Genomic DNA, 26,757 nt, shown 5'->3' with positions numbered 1-26,757 from the left:
TAATTGTTAAAGAGTAGGGATGAATACTGTTGACATGAATTACCATTGTACAATTAAACAAAGAGTATTATTGAAATATTGAATCGTTTTATCTTCAAGGTTTGAATATGGATATAGATATAGGAAGATGTGGTATAAGTGCCAATGAGACAACTCTCCATCCAAGTCACAATTTATAAAAGTAAACCATTACAGGTCAAGGTACGGTCTTCAACAAAAAACTTTGGCTCACTTTATTTTGGATGAAATACAAATCAGACACACAGACATGAGCTTGATTTTTTGCCTTAAAATAATTGTTTGATTGGTGTTTAATGCCACTTTCAACATTTTGTACTATTTCATTATAGTCAGTATTTATTCAGTGGTGGGGGAAGATTAGTTGTGGCCAGAGAGAACCATAGACTGACTTCAAATATCATCATTGATATAAAAAAAACATGCTAAAAGCACCATTTCTCTCCACATATTAATTGCTCCAAAAAATGTGACATACTGTGATTTGAACTTTAATGATTCAGATATATAAATATACAAAGAAATGACTGACTTTTATTCTAACAAAATCTCGAGAAAAAAAATTTTTTTTACTGAAAATTATTTGCCAAAATTCTAAATTAAGAGAGATTATTTTAAATAAAACTACAACCTGAATGAAGGAATTGGTGACCATTGGTTCCTTCAGGCTACTAGAAAGCCACACAATAAAACAATGTAAACACATTCTGGCCACTTCACAAATATCCAAATTCACTGTCGAGATTGAAATTCCACTATTCACAAGAACAAATTCAAAGTCTTGCCATATGGTTGCAATAATTCCTCTTGAATCATTCAGTTTCTAAACTTTTTCACACCAATTCAACAAAGAAAAACTTTCACCTTAAATATGTTTATATGTATATCAAGTTCCAAAATCATGAATGAACTATTTTAATGCAGATTAATTAGAGCTTTAATACAAAGGAAAATTTAAACCTTTTTGATCATTATATGTTTTTAGGCATTTAAAAGTTTAAGGTTTAATGAGACATATCATCATGATCATAGATATATGTCAATTTACATTGTACTACTTTTATAGTTTACAGATTCAATGAAGCAAGAAGCAACTTTTACATAACTATCAAAATGGCAGAAATATAAGGGGCCAAAAAGCAACCCATAATTGAGGAAAGCTTTCTACATAACTACTGTGGATTCATTATTATTCGTTGGATACCAATTTTCGTGGCTTTAGTGGTTACAAGTGAACCAGGAAATTAAATGTTCAACGAATAACAAAATTTCCATAGGCTTATATGCAGACTTTGGCAAAACCACGAAATTAGATATCCACGAACATGCAAGTTTTCCGTAATCCACGAAAATTGGTACCCACGAAAATAAATGAATCCACAGTACTTGTAAATCTTGAAGTCCGTTAAACTGAATTTAAAACATGACCTATTAACTGCTGATGTTATCATTTCCATTTCTCTAGTTGATACAAGTTGTATAGAATGTACAGTAAACCATCAAACGAGGGACATAACTCACTAAATGTAAGCTAATTTATATTTTTATGAGTTTTTTTTAAAGTTTTATTTAACACAGGACCAAGGCAACATTTAACAATCTGTTTAGTAAACTTGACAGATTCTAACTAATTAATTAAGGTTGTACCTAACACTACAGGGAGAAAACTCTGTAAAATTAGCTAAACGTTTTAATTATGATGCATTGTTAACAGAATATTTAGCTTCTCAATGATCATGATGATCAAAATAAGTGTTTGTCAAACTGCTATATAACCAGTGTATTTTTTCTGATAAAATGTTTGGTGCAAATTTTTTGAATTTTTTATATTTTTGTCAAAGGGTCAAAGTAAATACTTTGTAAAAAATTTATGAAAATTAAACAAGCCAAATTAATTTTAGGGAAGGTGTTGGGCATCACCTTAATACTATGTTTTGTTTACCTAAAAATATCATCCAAGAGTTACTTTTATAACAGCATAAGCTAGGGCTTCAATACTTACCTCAGTAACAACACCATGAGGTATCCCAGAATTCAAAAGTGATCTCAGAAACAACAGCACATGGTATCCCAGGATTACTATGCTTCAATACTCACCTTGTTATCAACAGCACAAGGTATCCCAGAATTCCATACTAACCTTAGTAACAACAGCATGAGCTAGCTGATCTTCGAAAGACTTAACAGGATCTGATGATTCCTCAGACAAAGACGAGAGATCGGAAACAGCTTCATCAGAACCCTGAAAAATTAACAATAATTATCTAAATTGGTGTTTAATTGGTGATTAATTGGGGTTTAATTGGTGATTAATTGGTGATAAATTGGTGATTAATTGGTGATTAATTGGTGTTTAATTGGTGTTTAATTTGTGTTAAATTGGTGTTTAATTGGTGTTTAATTGGTGATTAATTGGTGATTAATTGGTGTTTAATTGGTGATTAATTGGTGTTTAATTGGTGTTAAATTGGTGTTTAATTGGTGTTTAATTGGTGTTTAATTGGTGTTTAATGCCACATTCAGCACTATTTGCTATTTTGCGGCTGTCATTTTTTATTTTTAGAGGAAGTCTTAACGACCAGCAAGAACTGCTGACCATAGGTAGGAAAACTGACTATCCTAGTCAATTAAGATTGAAGCAGTGCCCACATGCCATGTGCTAAATTTAAACTCATTACATCAGTGTTGACAGGCAAAAGATTCTGTAGTTAGACTTTGCTATAACTACAAAACAGAATGAGGTATTGTGCAGCAAAATGTCATTATAAATGTTGCATTCGGTTTTAATATGTTACATGTACCTTTATACCAATTTCAAATGATTTTTATAATATTTTCCCCCAGACTGTGTATTAGGCCTTGACATAAGGGGTCTAAATGGGCTATTATAATAACGACAGTCATAATTAATTTTTCTTCAACAAAATATAAAATTAATTCAAAATTTAGCATGTCAAAACTGTTTTACTATCCTTTCAAAATATTTTAGAATCAATTACCCCCAAGTTGAACACATTTAAAAAATAAATACTCAAGAAAACGTAAATGACAGTTTGTGATTTTATGCATCCATTGAAACTTCTCCTAGTGTAAAGATCCCATATAATTAAAATATAATCATAATTATTTTATAGGTTGTTTTAATACTTTTTCCCAGTGCAAGGCCATGACTCCGATGTTTAAATCAGATATAATCATGATAATGATAGCGGTTATTAAATTTAATATTTTTCTTTAACAAAACATAAAATCAATTCAAAAATATGCATGTCAAAACTATTTTACTATCCTTTCAGAATGTTTAAAATCAATTACCCCCAAGTTGACAAAATTTCAAAAATAAACACTCAGAAAAACTGAATGAAACCAGTATGAGATTTCATTTTGTCATTCAAACTTCTCCTACAGTGTATAGATTGCATTCTTAGGGAATAAGTTTCATTCACAAAATTCAAATTTGTAAACAAGATTTTACCGAGGATGATGATGACAAACATATTCTATTGATAGAGAAACTTAAGATTTTTTAATCCATGAACTATCTTTTCATCTGTAAGACTTGAGCATAAGCTGGTATCATTATAAGGTTCAAAGAACACCCAGGCTCCATAGAAAATACTCACTGGACCGAGAAATATTAAAATTCTTGCATGAAGTTAGTTTTAATATATACTACATACATATGTTAAAATGTAATATGTAATATTTCATAAATTTATTCATGAAACTTTAGAAAGAGAATTTACATCAGGGATGAGAAAGCAATAAATTTGTAATTTTCATTAATTTTTGTTCATATTAAGCTGCAAAATAGTATGTGGTTGGTATAAAAATCCCTATCGACTGAGTCAGGCCAAATCCAATTGATTTTATTGTTTGTTCCTATGTTGTGCAGTTAAGCCACTGTCCAAGATAGAAGTTGAGGACTAACAAACAGATCTTTCCCAACCACATTTATTTTTGGTTTACAATTTTTCGGGTGTTTTGAATTTTCAAATATTTTGGCCTTGCACATCACTGAAGAGATATCAAAATGTGCATCTGGGGCAGAAAAATTGGTACTGTTAATGTCACTAAAACAAAAGTAACAAGTCTTCACGATACTTTATTAAAGTACTAAAGCCCCCTATGTATCCCTTATCAGTGTGTAGGATAGTATGATACTATAATAGAGATTTAATTAATCTCTCCGTGGTAGAAACGTCAACGATTCACCTACTCTCACGTATAAATATGTCACGACAGTAATCCTCGTCAGATCAAGGTATGACAATTAAAAAATGTGGCCCCATTTTTCGTGCGATTTAGTTTCTATACCCTACAGACCTAGTTTTTATCATGATACATCAAAACTAATTTCATACAGTAAACGTTTCCAATGTAAATATACAGATATTTAAATCTAAAAATAGTTTGACGAATCGAAAGATACCAAAAGTCCTTGAAAATATCAAATGATCATCTTCAAACTTGTTAAATAATTTGTGGAATGCATGAAATACTTTATAAAAAGTATAAATCTTTAAAGAAAATCAAAATTGTTCTAATACTTCAACTCACAATTTTTTATTTTTTCTTAGTTTGTCAGCACAATGTTTTTTTCCAAAGCAATGCATTGAATCTTTGGCTAAGTTTTTTTTTCATTTTTTTTTAATTACACTTTGAGTAATACATGTATATAAATTAGGAGATATAGTGTGGCTAAATGACCAAAAACTATCAACCAAAGTCCATATAATATGGATGTAAGCAACATAGTCTTCAACAATGAGAATAATCCACTTCATATTTGAAATAAAGAGACAAAGCTACTCAAACACATAGACATTGTAACAGATAAAATCAAGAGTTTATCCCTCTTACAAGTATATCATGTTGGCTTAGATTTCTTAAGGTATATCTATAATAAAAACTCTGACTTAATACCACATCAATAACGCTGTGTTAAATGACCCAATTTGTATTTTTTTTTCTAATTTTTCAAATGAACCTGAATAATTTCTGACATATTTTAAGTTTTATAATACATATATTCTATAGAATTCAAAGAAAACTCATTTGTTACAGATTATTTATGGTGAATTTCCCAAATCCAATAAAAAAGAACAAAAGATGTATTTATAATTTATATGTCAGATGTCATATGAATATTTACTTGACTCGACCTAGTGAAGTCTTTCAAAATCAAATTGCAGCGTTAAAAATTAAGGAGGCAATTTAAATTTTAACATAAACATCTTTTGTATATATCAAGTCTATCTTTTCCAACAATGCAACCTTTTTTCAAATGTTTGTGCTGACATATAAATTTTATCATCGTAAATCAAAATGTCTTTGAACGTATGCATGTACACTTTAAATCTCATTCACAACTAAAAATAAATATATATTTTTTTCATTTCACTTTTTTCTTATATGTCTGCTCTGTATTCAAATCAGGACCATTTTAATAACGATCAATGCAATTTAGACCCATTTCTCTTCATATGACACGTTAAAATCTCATTCACAACTAAAATAAATATATATTTTTTTCATTTCACTTTTTTCTTATATGTCTGCTCTATATTCAAATCAGGCTTACTTTAATAACGATCGATGCAATTTAAACCCATTTCTCTTCATATGACACGTTAAAATCTCATTCACAACTAAAAATAAATATATATTTTTTTCATTTCACTTTTTTCTTATATGTCTGCTCTATATTCAAATCAGGCTTATTTTAATATCGATCGATGCAATTTAGACCCATTTCTCTTCATATGACACGTTTAAATCTCATTCACAACTAAAAATAAATATATATTTTTTTCATTTCACTTTTTTCTTATATGTCTGCTCTGTATTCAAATCAGGCTTATTTTAATATCGATCGATGCAATTTTAACCCATTTCTCTTCATATGACACGTTAATACGAGCCATAAAATATACATCAATACTGCGACAGAACTTAATATACAAGTCTTATTGTTCAATAGATGACAACAGATGATTTTAAACGCACAAGTGTATTGGAGCAAATGATTTAGCCCTAATAAACAAATATTTACAAAGTTTAAATGATATTTTACATGAATTTTTTGTTTTTTTATCGTGTTCAAGTTTTTTGACATGGTTTACAAAAGAAATATTTACAAAGTCTGAATTATATTTTGCATAAAATTTTCATTTTTTATAATGTGTTTGACTTTTTTAACATATGGTTTGGAAAACACAAATGGTAATGGTTTTGTACTCTTATAACTGATTTAACCCCATACTTTATGCCTGTATCAATTTAGGCTGTTTGGAAAATATGTTGTCTGTTGTTGCTTGTTTATGTGTTTATAGAATTTGGCAGACTAACTAATTATTTTAGAATTTTATTGTTTATGCCTTCATTTCTTAATTAAACAAATTACAGTAAAAACAAACCAGATCAAGTTGTTCACCAACACTTTCAGTAACCAGTCTGGATACCAGCTGACGAACTTTCTGTGAGGTTTCTAAAGGGTCATCTGAAGTACTATCGAAACCTGTCAATAAAAGAAGGATGCATATTTTACCTATACAGTTTCTTCATGTGAATTCAATTCTGTGACCCCTATTTTTTTTTTTATAAAAATGTCATAACTCTAAAAAAATTAAGTATTAATATTTTGAAGCTTGCCTTTCAAAGGATATATCTACCTGTTGTTTTAAGCCAAGATCAGTTTACATAAATATGTCACATAGCATAAACTCAATGTTTTATATTCATTTATTTTATTTTCGAAAGACTTAAGAAACTTTCAAATGAATGTTTCTGTTTTAATCAAAGACAGGTAAATTCCAACTTCAAGGGGAAATAACTCCATGCCAAAAGAAGGTCCTAACATATATACACTTACTTTCTATAACAATTTCTAATCTTTGAGAAAGACTGACGATGAGATCTTTGAGTTTTCCTCTGTAATTCACTAAAACATCACTATCTGTAAAATAAAATTCATAACAATTCAAAACAATTAAACACAGAAGCCATCAAAAATCAATGCAACAGTAATCCTAAATTTTGTGCTGCATGTTTTAATGAGAGGATTTTTTCTATGAAATATTATAAGGTGATCCTTTAATAACTGTAACTTCTCTAATAATTTCCTTTCATAAATTTTTGGTTCTCTTTTGTTAATCTTGCTTTTCATTTAAAATAGCTGTTCAGGCTTCTTAACTTCCAATAGAAGTTAGTTAACTCAGCATTGACCTTATCAAAATTTTAAATTTGTGTATTCAATAGATTTTCAATTATCCCTTTTTGTGAATCTGTGACACAATTTGAACTATGAACTATTGATGTCATACAACAATCATTTTTCCTTTGTGGCGTTAGACATTATCTATAAGTATGTCAAATTTTTAAGAAACTTTTGTGATGCCCAGATATGGCAGACAAATAGCTGCAATATATCTACATTAAATAACATAAATATACATCTAAAAATCCCCTTACAAGAGTTATTGCTGTAACTGTGATTTACACCGCTGGACAACAGATTCTCCAACGATTTCTGTAGTTCTGACTTAAACATATCGAAACGTCCGTGGAACTTCCTTTCCTCTGTAGTCTTAGCATTCTCAAATGCCTCCTTGTATATATCTGAAAAGGAGTAATTATAGACATTTATATTTCACAATTGATTAAAAAAATAATGTAGACAATCAGTTTATATGGTGACAAGACCATCCATAACAGAGTATGATTTCAGAATTTGTTATCCCGTTTCTTGAGTGACATCAATTGGTAAAAGAGACATGCTTCTGGAATCTTTTCAGGTTTCATAACATTTTGAAACAAAACAATGTGTAAGGGTTCCACGGAACCCAGTGTCTCGCCTACTTTTGCTGTAAATCGCGGGCTCAACAAAAATGAGGAAAAAAATCAATAAAAATTTTCCTCTTTTAATGTCTCATAATGGCAATCACACTAAATCTTTTTTGTAAATTATCTTTCCATTGTTATATACATACCTGAAACCCCTTTTGTGGAGTTTTCTTTTTCATCATGACTTCCTTGTCTACTTTCATTATGGTTGCTATTTATATCTTTGTTTAGAGGGGGTTTCACTGATGGACCAAACTGTATAGGAGCAGGAATTACTGGATCAAAACCTGAAATAAAACAGATAATTTAACATATATTTTCAATGGTCTTCATGGACATTGAATAGTTGGTTGCATTTAATTTAATTTCAGAATCCGTGGGTTCAAGAATAAATTATATTTCTGTGAGTTTCCAAGGGAGACGAAAATATAAGATGGCGCAAAATCAATCTTTACTGTGCCTGAAAATGTATTTAATAACAAAAGAAACAGAATTGTATAAAAGAACTATTAAGTTTTAGTTAAACCCAAACTGCTATAAAAAAATGTTGTTTGTTACAAAAAATATTGTTTACTTTAATTCAGATCGTACTGTGTCCCTTCTTAGGCCTGTTTTGCAACATTGGTTTAAGTTCTGAATGTCATAAAACCCTATATTAGTCTCAAAAGAGTAAGCAATATAAACATTGAAAGGGAACACAGTACATTATGAGTAACAGTTTTAAAAATTCCAGTTATTGGAAGTATATCAACACTAAACTAACACTTAGCTGAGAGTATAATAACATTAAGACACTAACAAATAGACCACCTCCCCCTAAGTCAACCCCGTAACAAACAGTTTAAAATACCGGAGCATTTCAGTCATTATTCACCTATCTTACACTTGACATAGTGTTATTTTTATAACCATGTGTATAATCGTAAAAAAAACAGCTTTAGGTTTTGTTCAATACGACACTTTTCTAACAAATAATCACTAACGCAAACATTTAACACTATTCATTTCAAGTCATCAAAACGTTTTGAAAAGGCCAATAACTCTATTCTGAATGTAACAAATCACTGAAAGTCAATATTTACCAATTATACCAGGGGCGTAACAGTATTTGTAAATGGCTTAGAAAATCCGTCACTAAATTGCTGACGTTACATGTCTAAATAAATCGTTGAATACACAGCTTCTGGATTTATTGTTTCTTGTGGCAAAATTAGGCTTTAATTTTAAGGACAATTGAAACATTTCAATAGAGAGAATTTAAGTTCAAGTAAACATTGCACCAATATAAGTCAAATATATATACTGTGGATTTGCTAATACCCGTGATATACCCATTTTCCTGGGTAGACTCGGAACCACAAATTTAGAATACAGATCAAATACAATTTTTCAATACTTAAATATATTATTCAAGTACCCACATAAATGTATTAACAGTATACATTTTCATTAAAAAATCTTTTTCTTTATGATTGCTAGTTACACATTGCACTAAATTTTGACACACAAATTGATCATTTATATTTCATTTTTTTTTAATCAGTATATAATTATTAAGTAAAAATAAGTAGAAGTAGAATTTTGTTAAGTTCACATGAGATCTCACCAAGTGATCTATATATAAACATAAGAATATAGGGTTCCCTCAACTGATGTTAATTCTATGTTATACAACCCCCTATTACACGACCGTTGACAAGTAAAATGACATCTCATACAAATTGTCTATAGACTTAGATTACAGGTAATAAGTTGTTAATATAAAGGTGTCATATTATCGGAGGTGGGGGTCGTTTTCTGCCAAATCTATGACAATCATTTTGAAAGATAACAAATAGGTATAAGAAAAGAATGTAGGACAGAAAGTCACAGGACAAAAAGTCACAGACAAAAAGTCACGGACAAAAAGTCACAGGACAAAAAGTCACAATTTAGTTTTTAGAATATTTTTCTTTAAGCAAGAAAAAATAATTTAAAAAATAAAAGTTTTGTTTTTTTCTTGAAGTGTTAAACTTAAAGCAACTTTGTAATTAAAAATTATTCAATAAATATCAATAATGATCAAATAATTGTTATGAAAACAAGATGTCATCATGACATGGTACTTAAATGGCTTCATGGTGCCAAGAAATATCATTTTTGAATGATTAAAATTTACTATTTTTTTTATTTAACAAAGCTTATGAACAATGTCCTACACTTCAAAATGAATAGATGTAATAAAAAGATAATATTTCAAGATCTTTCTTTTATATATTCAAACAATTGTCGAAGGATTAATTGTGACTTTTTGTCCTGTGACTTTTTGTCCTATCTAATTTGTGACTTTATGTCCTGTGACTTTTTGTCCTGTGACTTTCTGTCCGTTTACCTAAGAAAACATCATATTATATCACGAGAAATTCTGTAATTAATTTATGAGGTTTTTTTTAAGATTTAATTTCAATTTGTGTCTTGGCCTACTCAAGTTTATCTGAATAAAAATATGATATTATCTATGTTCATTGTGACAGGTTCAATGTTAGTATATGGTGATCCAACTCATTTTTCGAAACACTTAATTGGTAATCTGGGTTAGGTACGTCAAATAGAATTTGTGGTCCTATAATCACAACTAATATAAGCAACCTGGAATTTAGGTTCTCGTATAAGCTGATCTTTTTATAATACCAGATTAAATATGAGTCTCCTGACTCCATTTGACATATTATGATGGAATGAACTGTACATGTCACGTTATCTGACATGCAACCCAGAAATAATTTCCAGTACAGATCCACTCAGTTTTATATCAGTGTTTTATTCAAGTAAACAAGGGGGAGACCAGAACAAAATAAGAGCAAATGATGCAATGACCAGAACATGTTTATAATTAAGGAAAGAAAAACCGAATGCAGTTGAAGTTGGCAAAGACCAGTAGAATTAAGAGCCAAAGGAGATTCAAAACAACATGAATGGCTGAAGTTGAAAATCAGGGAGTGAGAACAGATTAAAAGGGAAAGAGGGAACAGACTGCAGGGGGTTTAGACCTATACATTTTCATTGTTGACTTATGTATCAGAATGTAGAACATGCAACAAAACAGTATACATACTTCGTCAAGTAATAACAAGACCAATAGTAACCTTTTGCAAATGCCCTTGGGAATCAAATTTTTTACTCCAATGTCATCATACATTTTTTCATACTAGAAAACAATAAAAGAGATATATATCTACAAAAAAATATCTTTTCATTCCAAACATACATATTTGTTAAAGGGTATCTAGTTACAAGATCTATGTAGATAGCTTCAGGGGTGGATCATAGATGGAAGATCATGTATCACAACTGAACTTCGCTTCGGTGACCGCTAGAGTATACCGATTGTTTACCATGAGATTTCGTCAATTGTTCATCTTTTAATCTGATTGTCCTCGTTTATTTCATTCGTTTTAATTAATTTTGATAATTTCTAAACATGTGTATGAATTAGGTCAAGAGCATTACATATACATGTACATGTATACACAAGTATCCAATATATAAAATGTAAACCAATGGAAGATAAAAAAAAAAAGCCATGATGTTTGTTTTCTGATCATTACCTGTTCCAAATTCTTTGTTCATCTAGTTAAGATTTCAACTATTGATTTAATTTTCATAATATCATCTTAAAATAATCTTACAAACAAAAACATTAAACAAATGGCATATTTAAAATTTTAGATGCATGACTATTTGTTATTGTGATTTTAATTGACAACTGACAATTGATGAATCACAAATGCATTTCCTGTACAATATTTTATGGGAAACTTTTTAACTCCTTAAAATTAACATGTGCATTGTCATGACTGTTTTTTTTTCATTTTTCAAGACTGTGACATAATACTGTCGGAATAGTAAAAGGGGAAGTCTGTGAACCAGTAAAACAGGTCCAACCAGGGTGTTGGTGGTTGTGGGCCTGTGATTGTTTTGGATATTATATGTTCTATGCAGCATTTCTTATGAATTATATGAAAGATTTTATTATACTGCTATTTTCAATTGTAACCTATATTATTGTATAGCAATATAATATTTCCCACAGAACGTAACCAAAAGTTAGCGTGCAATAAATTCTAATATTGCACTAGTGCAATAAATCTTAAAAATTCATGACGTCATCAACGTCAAAATCATAGTTTAAACCAATTTTTACTTTCAAATATTATATTGCTATACAATAAAAGGGTTATTGCATGAATATTGGGGAATATTGTCCCTCGTAGAACATATATTGCACTCGCAAGCTCGTGCAATATAAAATTCTACTCGGGACAATATTCCCCAATATTCATGCAATAACCCTATATTACCAAATTTTCTACATTTGAAAATGTCTGTACCAAGTCAGGAATATGACAGTTCTTATCCTTTCGTTTGATCATGTTTTATCATTTGATTAAAGGGACTTCCCGTTTTGAATTTTACTTGGAGTTCAGTGTTTTTGTGATTTTACTTTTAACTAGTTTTGATTGGAATTAACAGTTGACTGGTTATTGTGACTTACACAGTAAACTTCAAAAAAATATTTGAGATTTATTAAAAATACATTAAGATTATCAAAGTGCTGAACTGTAAACCAGGCTTTTAACTTATTTTCATGTTGATTTCAACATTTAAAGGGAATGCAATTTTAAAACATCTGAACTAAAAATCAAAATTACCTTGAAGTTAAAAAACATTAAATTAAAATATTCAGGTTATTAAAGGCTTTATTATAAATAAAATCAAAAGGAAGAGCTAAAAACCACAAATATTTTATCACAAAAGACTGCATTAAACTTTAAAGTTCTTCAATAACATTACAAATGTCAATCCTTATACATCTTCAGAACACCCACAAGAAAATCTGCTGATAAATGTACATCCCACAAATGTTTGGGAGGCAAGTTTAAACAACCATTAAATTGTGGCCCCTCCTGAAGCAAATGGCCAATCCCTCCGACATAATCAGACGAAATCTTAATCATTCCAATGATGATCACATACATGTATGAGTAGACCACTTCCTATCCTACAACTGAAAATGGGTGGAATTAAATTGTCAACACAGACACATACATTGATTAGATGTCTCTACCAATATGTGAAATAAGGTAGAAAATGTATCCCTCCTTCAACAACCCCTCTCTGATAATTACATGTATTTTTTCATTGTTTAAGGTGTATATCACACTCTCACCTGCAAACCTGTAAAACATCAAAGAACATCAAAGGTTTGCATACCTGTGTGATGTATATTGGCTATTGTAATTACCTGTAACAAATAACAACCTTCAAATATTGTATAAGATATTACTCCTTCTGGGTTATATATGACAAGATGATTATCTGTACAGATAAAATACCTTGGTTTTTTAATGTCATAAACAATTTTTTAAAGTGGCCCAAGCCCAAGTCGAACATGAAGATGAAAAAACAAATATGCAAGACCTTAACTCACTAACAATAATCTTAATATTGAGTATATACGACAAGACTCCCCTACCCCATCCAAAAAAATAAATAATATATAAATCCTGAACTTTATAATTTTTTAAAAGGGGTCCAAGCCAGAAGTTGTAAATAATGATGAACAGGCAAATCAAAGTCCATTAAAGACGAAACAGAAGTTGTACAATTGAGCAACAACTGACACCCCCTGCCCCAAACAAAAATCTGCCATGAACTAGAGTGCACAGAAAAGGACATTTGCAGCAGTCATGTTATAGAAATCTCTTTTTGTTGCTTCATCTGTTAGCTTGAATTTTCTTGAATGTTATACTTTGGAAGCGTATAGTCAACTGTTATTTAAAGTCATCTGTTTATGATGACCTTAGTAAATGTTATTTTACAAGTCATTAAAAAGAAATAAATAATTAGTCCATGGAATTTATAAATAGTGTTGACTTAGTGACACAGTAATCTGAAATTTAATTCAGGTCACGAAGAAAGTGAATTATCATTGTGGACCACAGTCAGAATAAGTAAACAGTGAGTGCATTGAACCTACCTTCAAACCAACTCTGTCTTAAATTATGAATGTAACGTCTATCCATGATAAATCGTCAAATTAATGTTTGGCCGCAATAAATTAATGTTTGGTCGTAATAAATTAACATTACGAGCCATCATAAATTTAAGCTTAGTGTAAAGAGAGCAATGTATTTGCTTAATATGGAAATATTATAGTGTCATCTTATCATATATCTAAAGATCTTAAGCCTGATAAATCTCCTTCAAAAGAGAAATTGAATTTAAAATTGATAGTTGACAAATATTAAATTTTACCACTGACTACCCTAAACTTTGGACCCCATACTGGCTGGCATCATAAAAGAATTTTTGATGAAAACATTTCTGAATACACATGTAAACTCTCGTGAACTTAGTTAAACTGATTTACTGTAAACATTTGAATTGCTCTTACGTGAGTTTAAATGTAAATAAATCATTTAATGTATTAACTCACATAACACAAATACTGGTTCTTTATTAATATAACAAATGGAATCTTTTCAGATGATATATAGGCCAATTTAAGTACTTTTAAGATATCAGTCATTTATAACTATAAATTATATATAAACAATATTTTTGGTCTATTACTTAAAACTGCATCTGTGAAGAGTTAATACAGAATTTCCTACCAGAAAAAAACAAACGAAATAATCTTGAAAAAGATGTTTTAAGAGCTACATTTCCAAGAGTTAACAAAGAATTTCATTCCGTACAAAACAATCCAAAAACTTGGAAAAATATGTTTTAAGTGCTGCATTTCCATACATGAAGGGTTAATATAGAATTTCTCACCAGTCAAACGAACAATAAATCTTTTTTAACAAGATGCACACCATTATAACCTGAGACAGATTGATGTAAATCTTAGTCATGGGAATGATTTAATCTGTCTTTCTTTAACCACAAAGAAATAAGTTGAAACAGTAATTATACCTAATAAGCATAATAACAGCCTTCTGATATATCAACCTTAAAATACAGTCTGCATTGACAAGACGAAATCCTGGGAGATTTAGTTTTTGTTTCATAACAATTATTTCAAGTTAAAATCTTCTTTTTTGATCTTTTTTAAACATGTACCAATTATTTCAAGTTAAAATCTCCTTTTTTGACAATTTTATAAGTTTATTTTAATCATAATTGAAACCTATAACATTTCATGTAAACAATAATTAAACAGATAAGCAGAAACTATTCAATTGCTCCCAGACCTTGGGGTTTGTGGTGAGGTTCCTGTTGCACAATCTTTAATTAAATTGAGAATGGAAATGGGGAATGTGTCAAAGAGACAACAACCCGACCATAGAGTAAACAACAGCCGAAGATCACCAACAGGCCTTCAATGCAGCGAGAAATTCCAGCACCCGGAGGGCTCCTTCACAAATAAACAAATATATATACTAGTTCAGTGATAATGAACACTATACTAAACTCCAAATTGTACACAAGAAACTAAAATTAAAAAATAATACAAGACTATAAACAAAGGCCAGAGGCTCCTGACTTGGGACAGGCGCAAAAATGTGGCGGGGTTAAACCTGTTTATGAGATCTCAACCCTCCCCCAATACCTCTAGCCAATGCAGAAAAAATCAGTTTACATTCTCACATGCTATAGTGTTTTGTGAACTATTGTGGTTTTTTTTCAGTGGACCAATTGATGTTGTGTTCTATGTTTGATTGCACATTGGTATCTGATTGCTCTCATTTTTCAACAGCACAGTTATCCTTTTTTTTAAGTTCAGGTAAGCTTAGTTCTTCAAAGGCATGTAAATGTATTCCATTATCAATGTTTCTGCCTTTGAATTACAGAGGAGTCCAACTTCATAATTGTGTGGTCTCTAGTCTAGTGATGTGAGCCCTTTTTAAAAATTATGAATCCACAACTGTATTAGTTATATCTATTATAAGTAATTAAGACTTTCAAATGCAAAGACATGCCAACAATAATGGGACCAAAAGATAAATAAAATCTTTAGCTCAGGAGTCATTGTGCAGCCTGTAATATTTGGCCTGGGTATCTACAGAACGAAGAGCCTGAGGACCATATTGATTTGTTAACAGATGGTTTCAGTAATAAATGTTTGCCTTAAAAAAAATAGGCTCAACTGACAGCATGTCATAAACCATTAAATTCCATCCGTGGACACGATTATATATTTTTAAATGTCGCATCAACAAAAAGACTCAGTTTCAAATTCAACACTTAAAATCATTTATGTGAATAAAGCATGCCTGGATGACCACTTAAGCCTATAATACTGAAATATGGGAATTAAGCATGCCACGATAAAACCCTTCAGCATAATGTCCATATAATTAAATGTTATTTCTTTAAACATAAAATCGCCATTAAGTTATTAAGAATAGTGTTGTACCTAACACTACAGACATTAAATCCCCCAAAATGACCACCTTCTATTATGATCCTGAACTGAGGCATACTTAGAGACTTTCGGCAATCGTTTTTCCGCTGCTGGCATATCTTAAGCACATCAGTGGTATCCATACAGATTTAGGTTTTAAATTACAATGTAATGTCCTGTGAATGTGTATTCAAATACAGTTAAATAAGTATAAAAAGGTCAACCATTGGACCAGAGAAACAAATGACCTTAAAAGTGAAGTGACCTTGAATTGTTCAAAATGCAAACCGGTAAGTACAATACTACAGCTGGACAATCATATGGTGATTTGATAAGACACCCAGACTTGTCATAAAATTGAGAATGGAAATCTGAAATGTTGAGGAAACAACCGTTAGCCTGACCAAAGCAGAAAACAGCCAAAGGCCACCAATGGATCTTCTATAACACAGAGAGAAAATTCATCACCCTGAGGTGGGCTTCAGCTCGCCCATAGCAGGCTTGACTATACATGCAATTATTTGTAAAAGATTTATAACCAATAAAGAAGATAGTCAATAAAATTGAGAATGGAAATGGGGAATGTGTCAAAGAGGCAACAACCCAACCATAGAAAAAAAACATCAGAAGGTCACCAACAGACTACAATTTGAAGGACATTATTTACACAAGAATCACTTCACTGACAATTCAACTTGATAAACTTCATTATATTGGTCAGCATGTACTGATTTTAGAATATAAAGTTGATAAAGATTAATGATTGGATTAAGAGTTCACTTGCTGAAGTATATCAGATTGACAATTTATGAGTACTTAAACACAACCTCTCAAACTTCAATACAAACTTTTCACTTTCTCACAGGCACAGAGCCAAATGATGATCCATTTCAAATAGATACAGGGCAATGATAAACTCATATATTTACCCAAGCAACAGTTTCTCATCAGGTCCATACCATCAAGCTTATATTAACTTAATCCTTTTACATAGCAGTGAAAACAACTGCCCAGAAATGGCGGTATTTTACATTCCGATGGACGTAGTTTGTTACAATCCTTGTTGACATTTTAGATTGTTCAGTTTAGATATACAACCTAAATATTGTACCTAATTCAAACATAACAATCAGCAGTTTGGTATAGACCTGCTATCAGTTATACAGATTTGTCATTTTTTGATCAATTGATAGTTTAAATAGTAAGATAGGGTTAACTTAAGAGTATGAAGTATAATTGTAAAACAATATATTACTTGAACTAGAACTTGACACTCTAGAGTTGTGTCCCCTGGAAGAAATACCATGTTCATTTCTGCAAATTCAGCGGATTGTTCAATTTGTAATTATGATTGTTTATAAAATTATTTAATATCATCTTTTCAAGAATTGCAACATAAAAGTAATAATTCCAAAATTATTGTATATTTTTTTTATCTTTTATAGAAGTGGCAAGAGGAATTAGACAGGGAAAAAAATGCAAAATCTTTTTACTTTAAATTCAGTTTTTTTGTTAAGGATTGGTATCTAATTCTATTATCAATTTTTCTTTCTAAACAATATTTTTTTTACATCAGAAACTGATAGAATACCGTGAAAAGTTTGTGATACCTCATAGTTTAAACAACCTACGGACATTTACCTTGTCCACCCTTGTCAAACTCATTTACTGAAATCACAAAATGATAAACTGGACAAGTAAATAAAAATGGCAGTGTATTAATTTGTATGACATTATCTAATGATGACTAAGATGATGTATACACCTATAAACATGTAATATTGTCTTATAGAAGTTAAATATGACAACTAATGGCCTAAAATACATACTATGTTATGGTTTACAATAAATATGAAACATGCCTTACATGTGCGTAAATACACTAAATATGAATGGATGATAATTAAACAGCAGCATTTCTATTGCTGTTCTTTGTATTGATAGTTGCTGAACAGTTTAGGGATGTTTCCTTTTCAACCTTAATATTGTTTAACCTCTGACTTTTCCCTAGGCTATATCGTCAGAGCATATGTTTGTGTACTTCATATGAACTTGGACAACCCAGGTCAAGTCATGCCACTTATCTTATTGAAAATCTCTGAGTTATTTTTAAAACCACAATTTGGTGATTTTGCTTGGGGTACAAATATTATACGTCATTTAGACGTTTGGGGATATTCAAGTTGTTTCATATATTCATTCAATATTTCCATATACTCAAGGGGTATTAAATAATATTTAAATACTTTGTGCTTTTATTTTCTTTCTTGATTTGTGAGGGTTTGTTTTCTTTCTTTATTTGTATAACAGGTCAGTAGTTAACAATCTATATTGAATCAAACCGAATTGACTAAGACTTATCCCTATCATGACTATGGTCCAGTTTTCCATAGTAAATTCCAACACCTAAAATATCACTAGCAGCCTTCTGGTCTGACTTTAATTGTTACAAGCGGGCGTAACTTAAACCCTAATGTTAACTGTGGAATTAATATCACAGCAAACAAATAACTTTAATTCCTCCTAATTGCTTAAGAGTTATTGATGAAATATTTTAAAATGAAGAGATTTTGTCTAGTTCAGGGGAGATAATCTAAGATAAGGGAAGATAATCTAAGATAAGGTTAGTTCTAAATCAACAAAGATCTTATCAACTAATTACACAGCAATGATTATCAAATAATGCTGATATCAATGTTTGTATAGCTGATTGAATTGTTCCATATTGATATATACCCATATAAAGGTCGCGTTTATAAAATCAAAATATAAGATGATTTTCTTAATTGTAGTCAGACAATTGAATAAATAAATCTGACATATTTAAAGTTTGACATTTGATGAAAAATAAAAGATTCAGGACATTGGACCTGCACTTATTTGAACCCCTGTCACAGTTAATATATATTCTATTCTATATTATAACTATAACATAGTATTACAACTTATGATCTTTCAAATTTTTGCAGGACATATACAATTTTTGAAGTGAGAGGTCTAATCTTTCAATGATTCAAATGAGCGACTGATTCTATTAATCTGCGGTGATCTATCTTCTTTTTCATTTTTTTAATTATATTTTCAATTATTTTAAAATGAGCATTTTTAATATGCCATGTGCAGTGCCAATTCTGGGATCATACTTGATGATTGGTAGAAAATAATGCTGAAACCTAAATCATATTTATACCTTGAAATGCAAGACAGTTGAAGCCCAGGGCTTATAGATTACAATCTGTATTTGAATTCTGATTTCCTAAGGTAAAAATTATGCTTCCCTTAACAACATAATATATCATATTTCAAATTAAGGTCATTCAAAACCTCATTATATAAAAATGAAAATATCAGTAAATATAAAAATTACAACCTATATACATTATGTGACATTTAATTTATTCAAATATTTAGAAAATTTCATGAATAACTAAAAAAAGTGTTATAAAATATCCTTATACAATTTCAAAGGAACTTCAAGTTAACTACATAAGTATATCATATTACAGGTAAAGGCTATGAAAATAAGAAATTGAAACCGAAACTTTTCATAAAAAGATTTTTTTTTTCAACAAATGTTATCACAAAAGATTTCCTCGTTTGACATCTTCACTTACATGTATCATATCATTTTGTCACTTTAGAGCACCTCACACTTTTTGGGGACACATTCAATTTTGTATGCTAATTAGAAATTGTCTTCAGTTGTTCAACGGTTCATCTACATTTGTATTTTGATTGTTAGTGTTTTAGGGCACTTTTAATTGCCACTTGTGGGCTATTTCCTGGTGGTCAGTTTTTAAGAGTGGGGGAACTGGAGAAAACCACTGACCTTTGATAGGAAAACTGACAACCCTAGTCAATAAAGATTGAAGTTGAGCGCACCATCACAAGAGAGGTTCTAACCAACAACCTCAGTGTCATCTACACAAGAAGAAGCTATGTCAAGCTTAAGTTATTATCAAGATGTTTGCTCCACAGTGTATTTTTATTACTAAAAATATCATTATTATTTTTTCTAGACAAAAATTCCTAATGATCACAAAAAAAGTAAAATCATACTATTTGAATTGATTTTCAATAATTTTATGACATGACATAAATATTTTGATAAAATATTAATTTTCCATTGATTAACAATTCAAATTCACAGCTGTCTACATGGAATGATTCATCACACAAAAATACATGTAATCACTGATAAATACAATGATTGAAGTATTTCACAACTCCTACGAATCGACGTTTATTAACTGCCTTACTTTTCAAGTGGGTTTATTGCCGATCGTAGCAGGACATCAACAGGCTACTCCTAGTGATTTAGTCAGCTGCTTAAATTATGCATAAAATTATTTTATGGTAAAAAAAAAAAAAATAAAACTACCGAACAATTTAATAGAAATAAGAAGATGTGGTATGATTGCCAATTATTAATAGAGACCAGAGACCAAAGGACACAGAAGTTTAAAACTTTAGATCACCATACGACCTTCAACAATGAGTCAAATCCATACTGCATCATAAGTCTGCTATAAAAGGCCCCTAAATGACAATTCCAACGAGAAAACTTAGTATCCAAGCTAACACAGAATTTCACATTTTATTAAGAAGATACCAAACATGTTTTTAAGTTATAAGACACAAGTCAAACATAACTTTATAAGAATATGCATATATATACATGGTACAAATACAATTGCCATTAGAAAAGAGAATTCTTACCTCCCTTACATTTAAGTCAATACAGACCATCAAATAAGATGACAAGCACTTTAGTGGGTTATAAAAAGTAATAACTGACCACCTTTTATTATCATGTATATAATTATCTTGTTATATTTAGACCATAAAACAGCCAAGAAATCTGTTAACATAAATAAATAATAAACAAGTTGTACTTAGCTACTATAAATGTACTTAATTTGGTTACAAGCACTTTGGAATAAGTCCATGGTAATACGTGTCATCTCTGAGACACAGTCATAACTATTTCTACATGTACTACATGTTTATCTAAACAGTGGAAACAAAGAAAGAAAAGGAATGTTCTGCAATTTTTATCAAACTTATAAACAAAACAAGAACTATCCGTCTTTACTGGGGGGGTCTCATTGGGGGGTTCCGATCCCGGATCCAGCTTACTGTTTTGTCAGATTCCAGCATCCCGCTTACACTATATACGTAAGCAATTTTCATTTTTTTGTCATTTCCCGGGGCCCGCTAGACCTCATTCCCCCTTTTCACGACACAATAATTTAACTTTCATGTATCACGCTTACAAAAAAATCAGCAATCCCGTGTCACGCTTAGACCGCAGATGAGACCCACTTTACTATAGCCTTCCGAAATATCCCATTATCATGTACATTGGCAAATTAACTTTAGACTAATGTATTTAATGACAATGCGGGGTAAATGTAAACAAGAATGTGACCATAGTATACGGATGCCCCACTCGCACTTTCATTTTCTATGTTCAGTTGACTGTGAAATTGGGGTCAAAACTTTAATTTGGAATTAAAATTAGAAAGATCATATCATAGGGAACATGTGTACTAAGTTTCAAGTTGATGTAACTTTAACTTCATCAAAAACTACCTTCACCAAAAACTTTAACCTGAACTTCGCACTATCATTTTTCTATGTTCAGTGGATGTTGAAATTGGGGTCAAAACTATAATATGGCATTAAAATTAGAAAAATCATATCATGGGGAACATGTGTACTAAGTTTCAAGTTGATTGGACTTCAACTTCTTCAAAAACTACCTTGACCAAAAACTTTAACCTGAAGCGAACGGACGCACGGACGGACAGAGGCACAAACCAGAAAACATAATGCCCGTCTACTATCGTAGGTGGGGCATAAAAATATAAACCATGTTGCAAAACAAAACAATAACATAGAACATACAATGGAGGTATATTCATGCACATGATTCTTAAAGTTTTTCTAAAATAAAATGAGAGCTAATGAGAATACACCTGCATATGGATTAAAGCGACACATGCCACCAGGAATAGGAAGATGTTAAAAATTATAAAGAAATCTTCCCTTTCCCTTTAAAACTTACCATCTTTAGTAAGATCCACTGCAGAATAATAATAAACAATTAAAAATTTATTACATTGTTCTATATCAGTTTTATCATACATTTATATACAAGACCAATATAAAAGTAACTTAGGTATCAAGACCTCAAATATGAAAATAAGAAGATGTGGTACAACGTATGACTGCCAATGAGACAACTCTCCATAAGAGACTAAATGAAACCATAGAACTTCACAACAGAGATCACAGTTCTTCCTTCAACAATGAACAAAGCCCATACCACATAGTCAAAAACGGTTCACCCTTCCAGGTTTTAACTCAAACTCAACTAGGTGACTTAATAATGCCACTGAGGTAAAAATTCAATACTTGAATTCAACTTACATAACTTTGTAAAACTTTAAAGCAGAGTATATTAAAGTATCATAATTTATGATGTATGAAATTGCCCATAAACATCCCTGTTACAATAGCACCTGATAGGTGACTGATCATTTTGCCTTATGATAAAAATGGAACACTTTTCAATAAATCCAGCTTCCAAGGGCCATGTCATTGTGGCCATTGAAAGCTGAACTTATTGAAAAGTTTGGTCAATTTTTTATCATATTACAATAGGTCACCTATAGGATATAAGCCTCCTTTTAACCTCTATGATATAGACATAGGCCATTACCTAATTAAGATATATTGATCCCTATACTATAAATATTGACATTTGCTATCAATTTAATTACCATAAAATACCAAATTGATTTTATTAGTCAAGAGTAATCAGATCTATTATTCTCAAGAGAAATACAATATCTTAAATACATGATACATAGTGGTAAACAGAGGGGAAAATCAGACAAAACAAAAATGTGTACAGCTGTCTGTCTGTCTATGGAATGATGTGTACTGATTGAGGTTAAAATGTTTTCTAAAATCTGAAAGTTTATCAACTACATTATATGCTCTACTCTGACTGACTTTGACTTGTCATGTAATTTCATTTCAACTGAGATTTTTATATTATTTTCTAACAGTAAAGACCAAAAAAAGTGAAACATTTCCGAGCAAGAAGGATTTTTTTCCTATCTGGGTGACTATCGGGGGATGACCCTGTATAATTTAAAAGAAAGAGCCTGGCAAAACAAATATTTGAAATGATACTAGTAAAAATTATGTGCAATTATTGTATACATGGCTCCAATATAGGTGACAGTCCCCTTTCCCATGTAGTAGTCTATGGGTTTTTTCAACAGGTTGCAAGAACCTACAATTCCTTACAATACAATTAGTGTTTAAGGTAGTGGCTAAGTGACGAGTGCTACACAGATGTTAACATTTCCTTAATTACTTCACATACATGTATAATGCACCATATTTCTTATGCGGTTGTCATAATTTCTCATTTATCAAAGTCAACGCACATTCTAGTCCTTAATTAAATGCAATATACATTTAGTTCATGTACATGTAAATATTTGAAACATTCTAATGCTTAACATGCATGGAATATCTGCCTGTGAACGCTTAATGAACAATCCTATCTATCTTTAATAATATCATTTTTTTATTATCGCCTTTTTTAGACTGAACTATTCTCTGAAAATCTCAGTTGCTTATTTCAAGTTCATATCATTTCATTTCCTTCTTATAATGCCAAGCAGATAGAATATACCATAGGCATAAACAGAACAGATAAGTTTAATCTACAGACCCCCTCCTCATTCCACAATGAAAAGACAGGATTTAAGACACTCATAAAATAAGGTATTAAGACAAGAGATTAATCTCTTTTTTGTGGTTTTTATTCATTGTATTACTTGACACATTTTTTCATTGAATTATTTGACATATTTTTTCCATTGTAATATTCAAGGACGTATTTTATTCATGATATTTCAATAATTGTGTAAATAAATAAAAATGTTTTCCTGTTTATGTATTTCAATACAAGCCGTAAACCAAAGATTTTTTTTATGACAAGGAAAAGATTTAAATGATTATCAAATCATTGTTGATATTCTTATTTTCAATGGTTAAATTTGAATTTTTGGGATCAATGACATCTTTTATATTTTCCACAAGCTATAGTTGTTATTGAATACACCCTTTGTCATAAAATCATATAGACTATTAGTACTAATACGCTTAGTATGTTGTTATTCAAATAGATGCAAAAGGGCAGTTGTCAAAATTTTTCTGGAATTTTAAATTCAAATATTAGTATTGGTTCTTTTCCATGATCAGTAACTGCAGGAAAGAAATTTGGGCCCTCCCCCTCTCCCTCCAATAGTGAATGGTTTCCCTTCTTAACATCGAGTTTCTTTATTGTTTTCATTCAAACTTATTTAATAAAATGATATAAAAAAAAAAATCATGTCACTGTTATATATTTTATTAAGGTTTTCCAAGGTTAGATTCTAATGAATAATTTGTTAAAAATAGAAAATATTCATTATTGTTTTTATATTTAAAAATAATAATCTTCACTAATAAAAAGAAATTTTCTTGCACTTACCCCCATCAAATCCAAGGAACCAAGAGGCAAAATTCTGCCCCTCTTTTCGTCCACGGATCATTATACCGAAAGTTGTAATCTATCTAAATCCCGATTTCATCCTTCACTAATTAAACATATGCTTCATCATAGCCACAATTATAAATATGACAGTAAATTCAGCCTCAGATAAAACCCAGGTGTGACACTTTTATGATGACAAATTTTTAATCCAAGCGATAAATCCATAATTTTGTCTTCCAGTACAAAGGTAAGAAATTAAAATTCTCCACCTGTCCTTTGTTTTAAGTGTTCTATTTTATAATAATTCAACATGTGTCTATTTCTCATTATCACTTCTCTGAACACATCAATGGTTGTCTATTTCTTTAAACATCATAAAAAAAGGTTAAAGTTCAAAGTTGGCCTCAGGTGTGTCATGCTTTAATGACTATTTACCTGAGAGGGGCTCAACACAGGATGTAAAACAGATAAAATGGAGATAAAATCAGTGTTATCATTGAAATCAATGTATAATAAAAGTTGGCAACATATTTTCATAAATTGCTTTTTAATTTACGACATATTCATAAACATTTTATCTTTTTTTTTTGCTACTTAGACATTTCAAAAAGAAACATTATCTTGGTGAAATTTTAACTCTCCTTTCCTAATAATCAAATATAATAAAATTTCTGGATTTTTGTTAAATTACTTTCAGTTTGATTTCGTATTTTTTTTTAAATAGGACTATACAAAATTGATCATGTTCATCTGAAACCTATCACTGAGGGTGTTTTTTTTTTGTTGATTTTAAGTCAATTTCAAATTCCAATTTTGTTAAACTTTCAATTTTTGTTTTTGTATAGTTTTGTATTTTCCCTAATTTTGATGCAGAAAAAGACCCAAAACTGAAACTTAACTCCCAAAATCTAACACATACCACTTCTAAGATTTAGGCCAAAGAAACCCTCTGAAAAATCTGGGGTCAGAATATTTGAGGTAATTACAATCTTCATTTCGGGTCTTTTATAGCGGACTATGCTGTATGGGCTTTGATAATTGTTGAAGGCCTTACAGTGAGCTAGAGTTGTTAATTTCTGTGTCATTTGGTCTCTTGTGAATAGTTATCTCATTGGAAGTCATACCATTTATTTATCTTATATTTATGTACCCCAAATTTTCAAAGCCCTGGTCTTTCATTTCCCACAGTACTTGCAGTACAAACTTTTACAACAGTAACACAAAATCCTGTATACTTATTTGTAGGGCCTTGATGTCTTTATATTCTTATATGTTCCCAGCTCCTCAATGCTAAGGAATATACCTGTATCTGACCCTACAGAGATCCTCTGGGACATTACCTCAGACTATAAACAATAACATTGAACCCAAAGGAAATAAATGTTTTAGTTCTATGACAATATTGCAACAGGAAGAAAAATCAATAATAAAAAGATATTAACAAAGCTCTGAAACATCTGTTGTAATATTATGTTAGGGAATACTTGAAAAAGCCAGGTGTAAGGGTGACTGTACAGTGAGGTATCCCTAGACAAGGTGTTTTTAATGTGTTAGGAGTACCTATAACAGCTGGTGTAAGGGTCCATATAGTGAGATGATGGGACACCACAGCGTCTCATATGGTGTTATTGTTCTTTTAAGAGTACCTGTGACTAGCAACAAATGGAAGTTTTTAACGACCTTGACTGGCTATATATACAGTCCTTGCATGGTCTGTCTTTATTATTTTTCTAAAAATGTCTACAACACCCGGTATTCCCAGGCGGTCACCCATCCATGTACTAACTGGACTCTACATTGGTTAACTTCAGTGATCGGACAGGACGGTGTTTTCAACGTGATATGGTCGTAGACTCCTGTGATTAGGCTAGGTGTATTAGGGTACTAAGAAAGATGATAGGACACCATAATATAGGGTGTTTTTTATTGTTAGGAGTAC

The 26,757-nt window shown here is 30.6% G+C and overlaps 1 protein-coding gene and 1 pseudogene across 7 annotated transcripts in view; both read right to left on the bottom strand.

Moving 5' to 3' along the window:
- Positions 1-26,757, bottom strand: part of LOC134695542 (titin homolog) — a 100,044-nt gene that overhangs the window by 20,131 nt on the left and 53,156 nt on the right. For 6 of the 7 annotated variants that reach the window (XM_063556831.1, XM_063556832.1, XM_063556833.1 and 3 more), the window contains 5 exons: positions 8,010-8,150; positions 7,492-7,638; positions 6,893-6,976; positions 6,438-6,538; positions 2,159-2,260 (listed from right to left, as the gene is read on the bottom strand). In XM_063556831.1, the coding sequence (XP_063412901.1) occupies positions 2,159-2,260; positions 6,438-6,538; positions 6,893-6,976; positions 7,492-7,638; positions 8,010-8,150 (575 nt within the window). Of the gene's footprint in view, positions 1-2,158; positions 2,261-6,437; positions 6,539-6,892; positions 6,977-7,491; positions 7,639-8,009; positions 8,151-24,815; positions 25,217-26,757 lie in introns of those variants that run through there. The other variant, XM_063556836.1, reaches the window with a different exon arrangement.
- On the bottom strand, positions 26,556-26,672 carry LOC134695543 (5S ribosomal RNA; annotated as a pseudogene).

Source organism: Mytilus trossulus, chromosome 13 (genome assembly GCF_036588685.1).
Source record: "Mytilus trossulus isolate FHL-02 chromosome 13, PNRI_Mtr1.1.1.hap1, whole genome shotgun sequence".
NCBI lineage: Eukaryota > Metazoa > Mollusca > Bivalvia > Mytilida > Mytilidae > Mytilus > Mytilus trossulus.
Note: the sequence above shows the minus strand (reverse complement) of the source record. Positions and strands in the feature narration are given on the sequence as shown.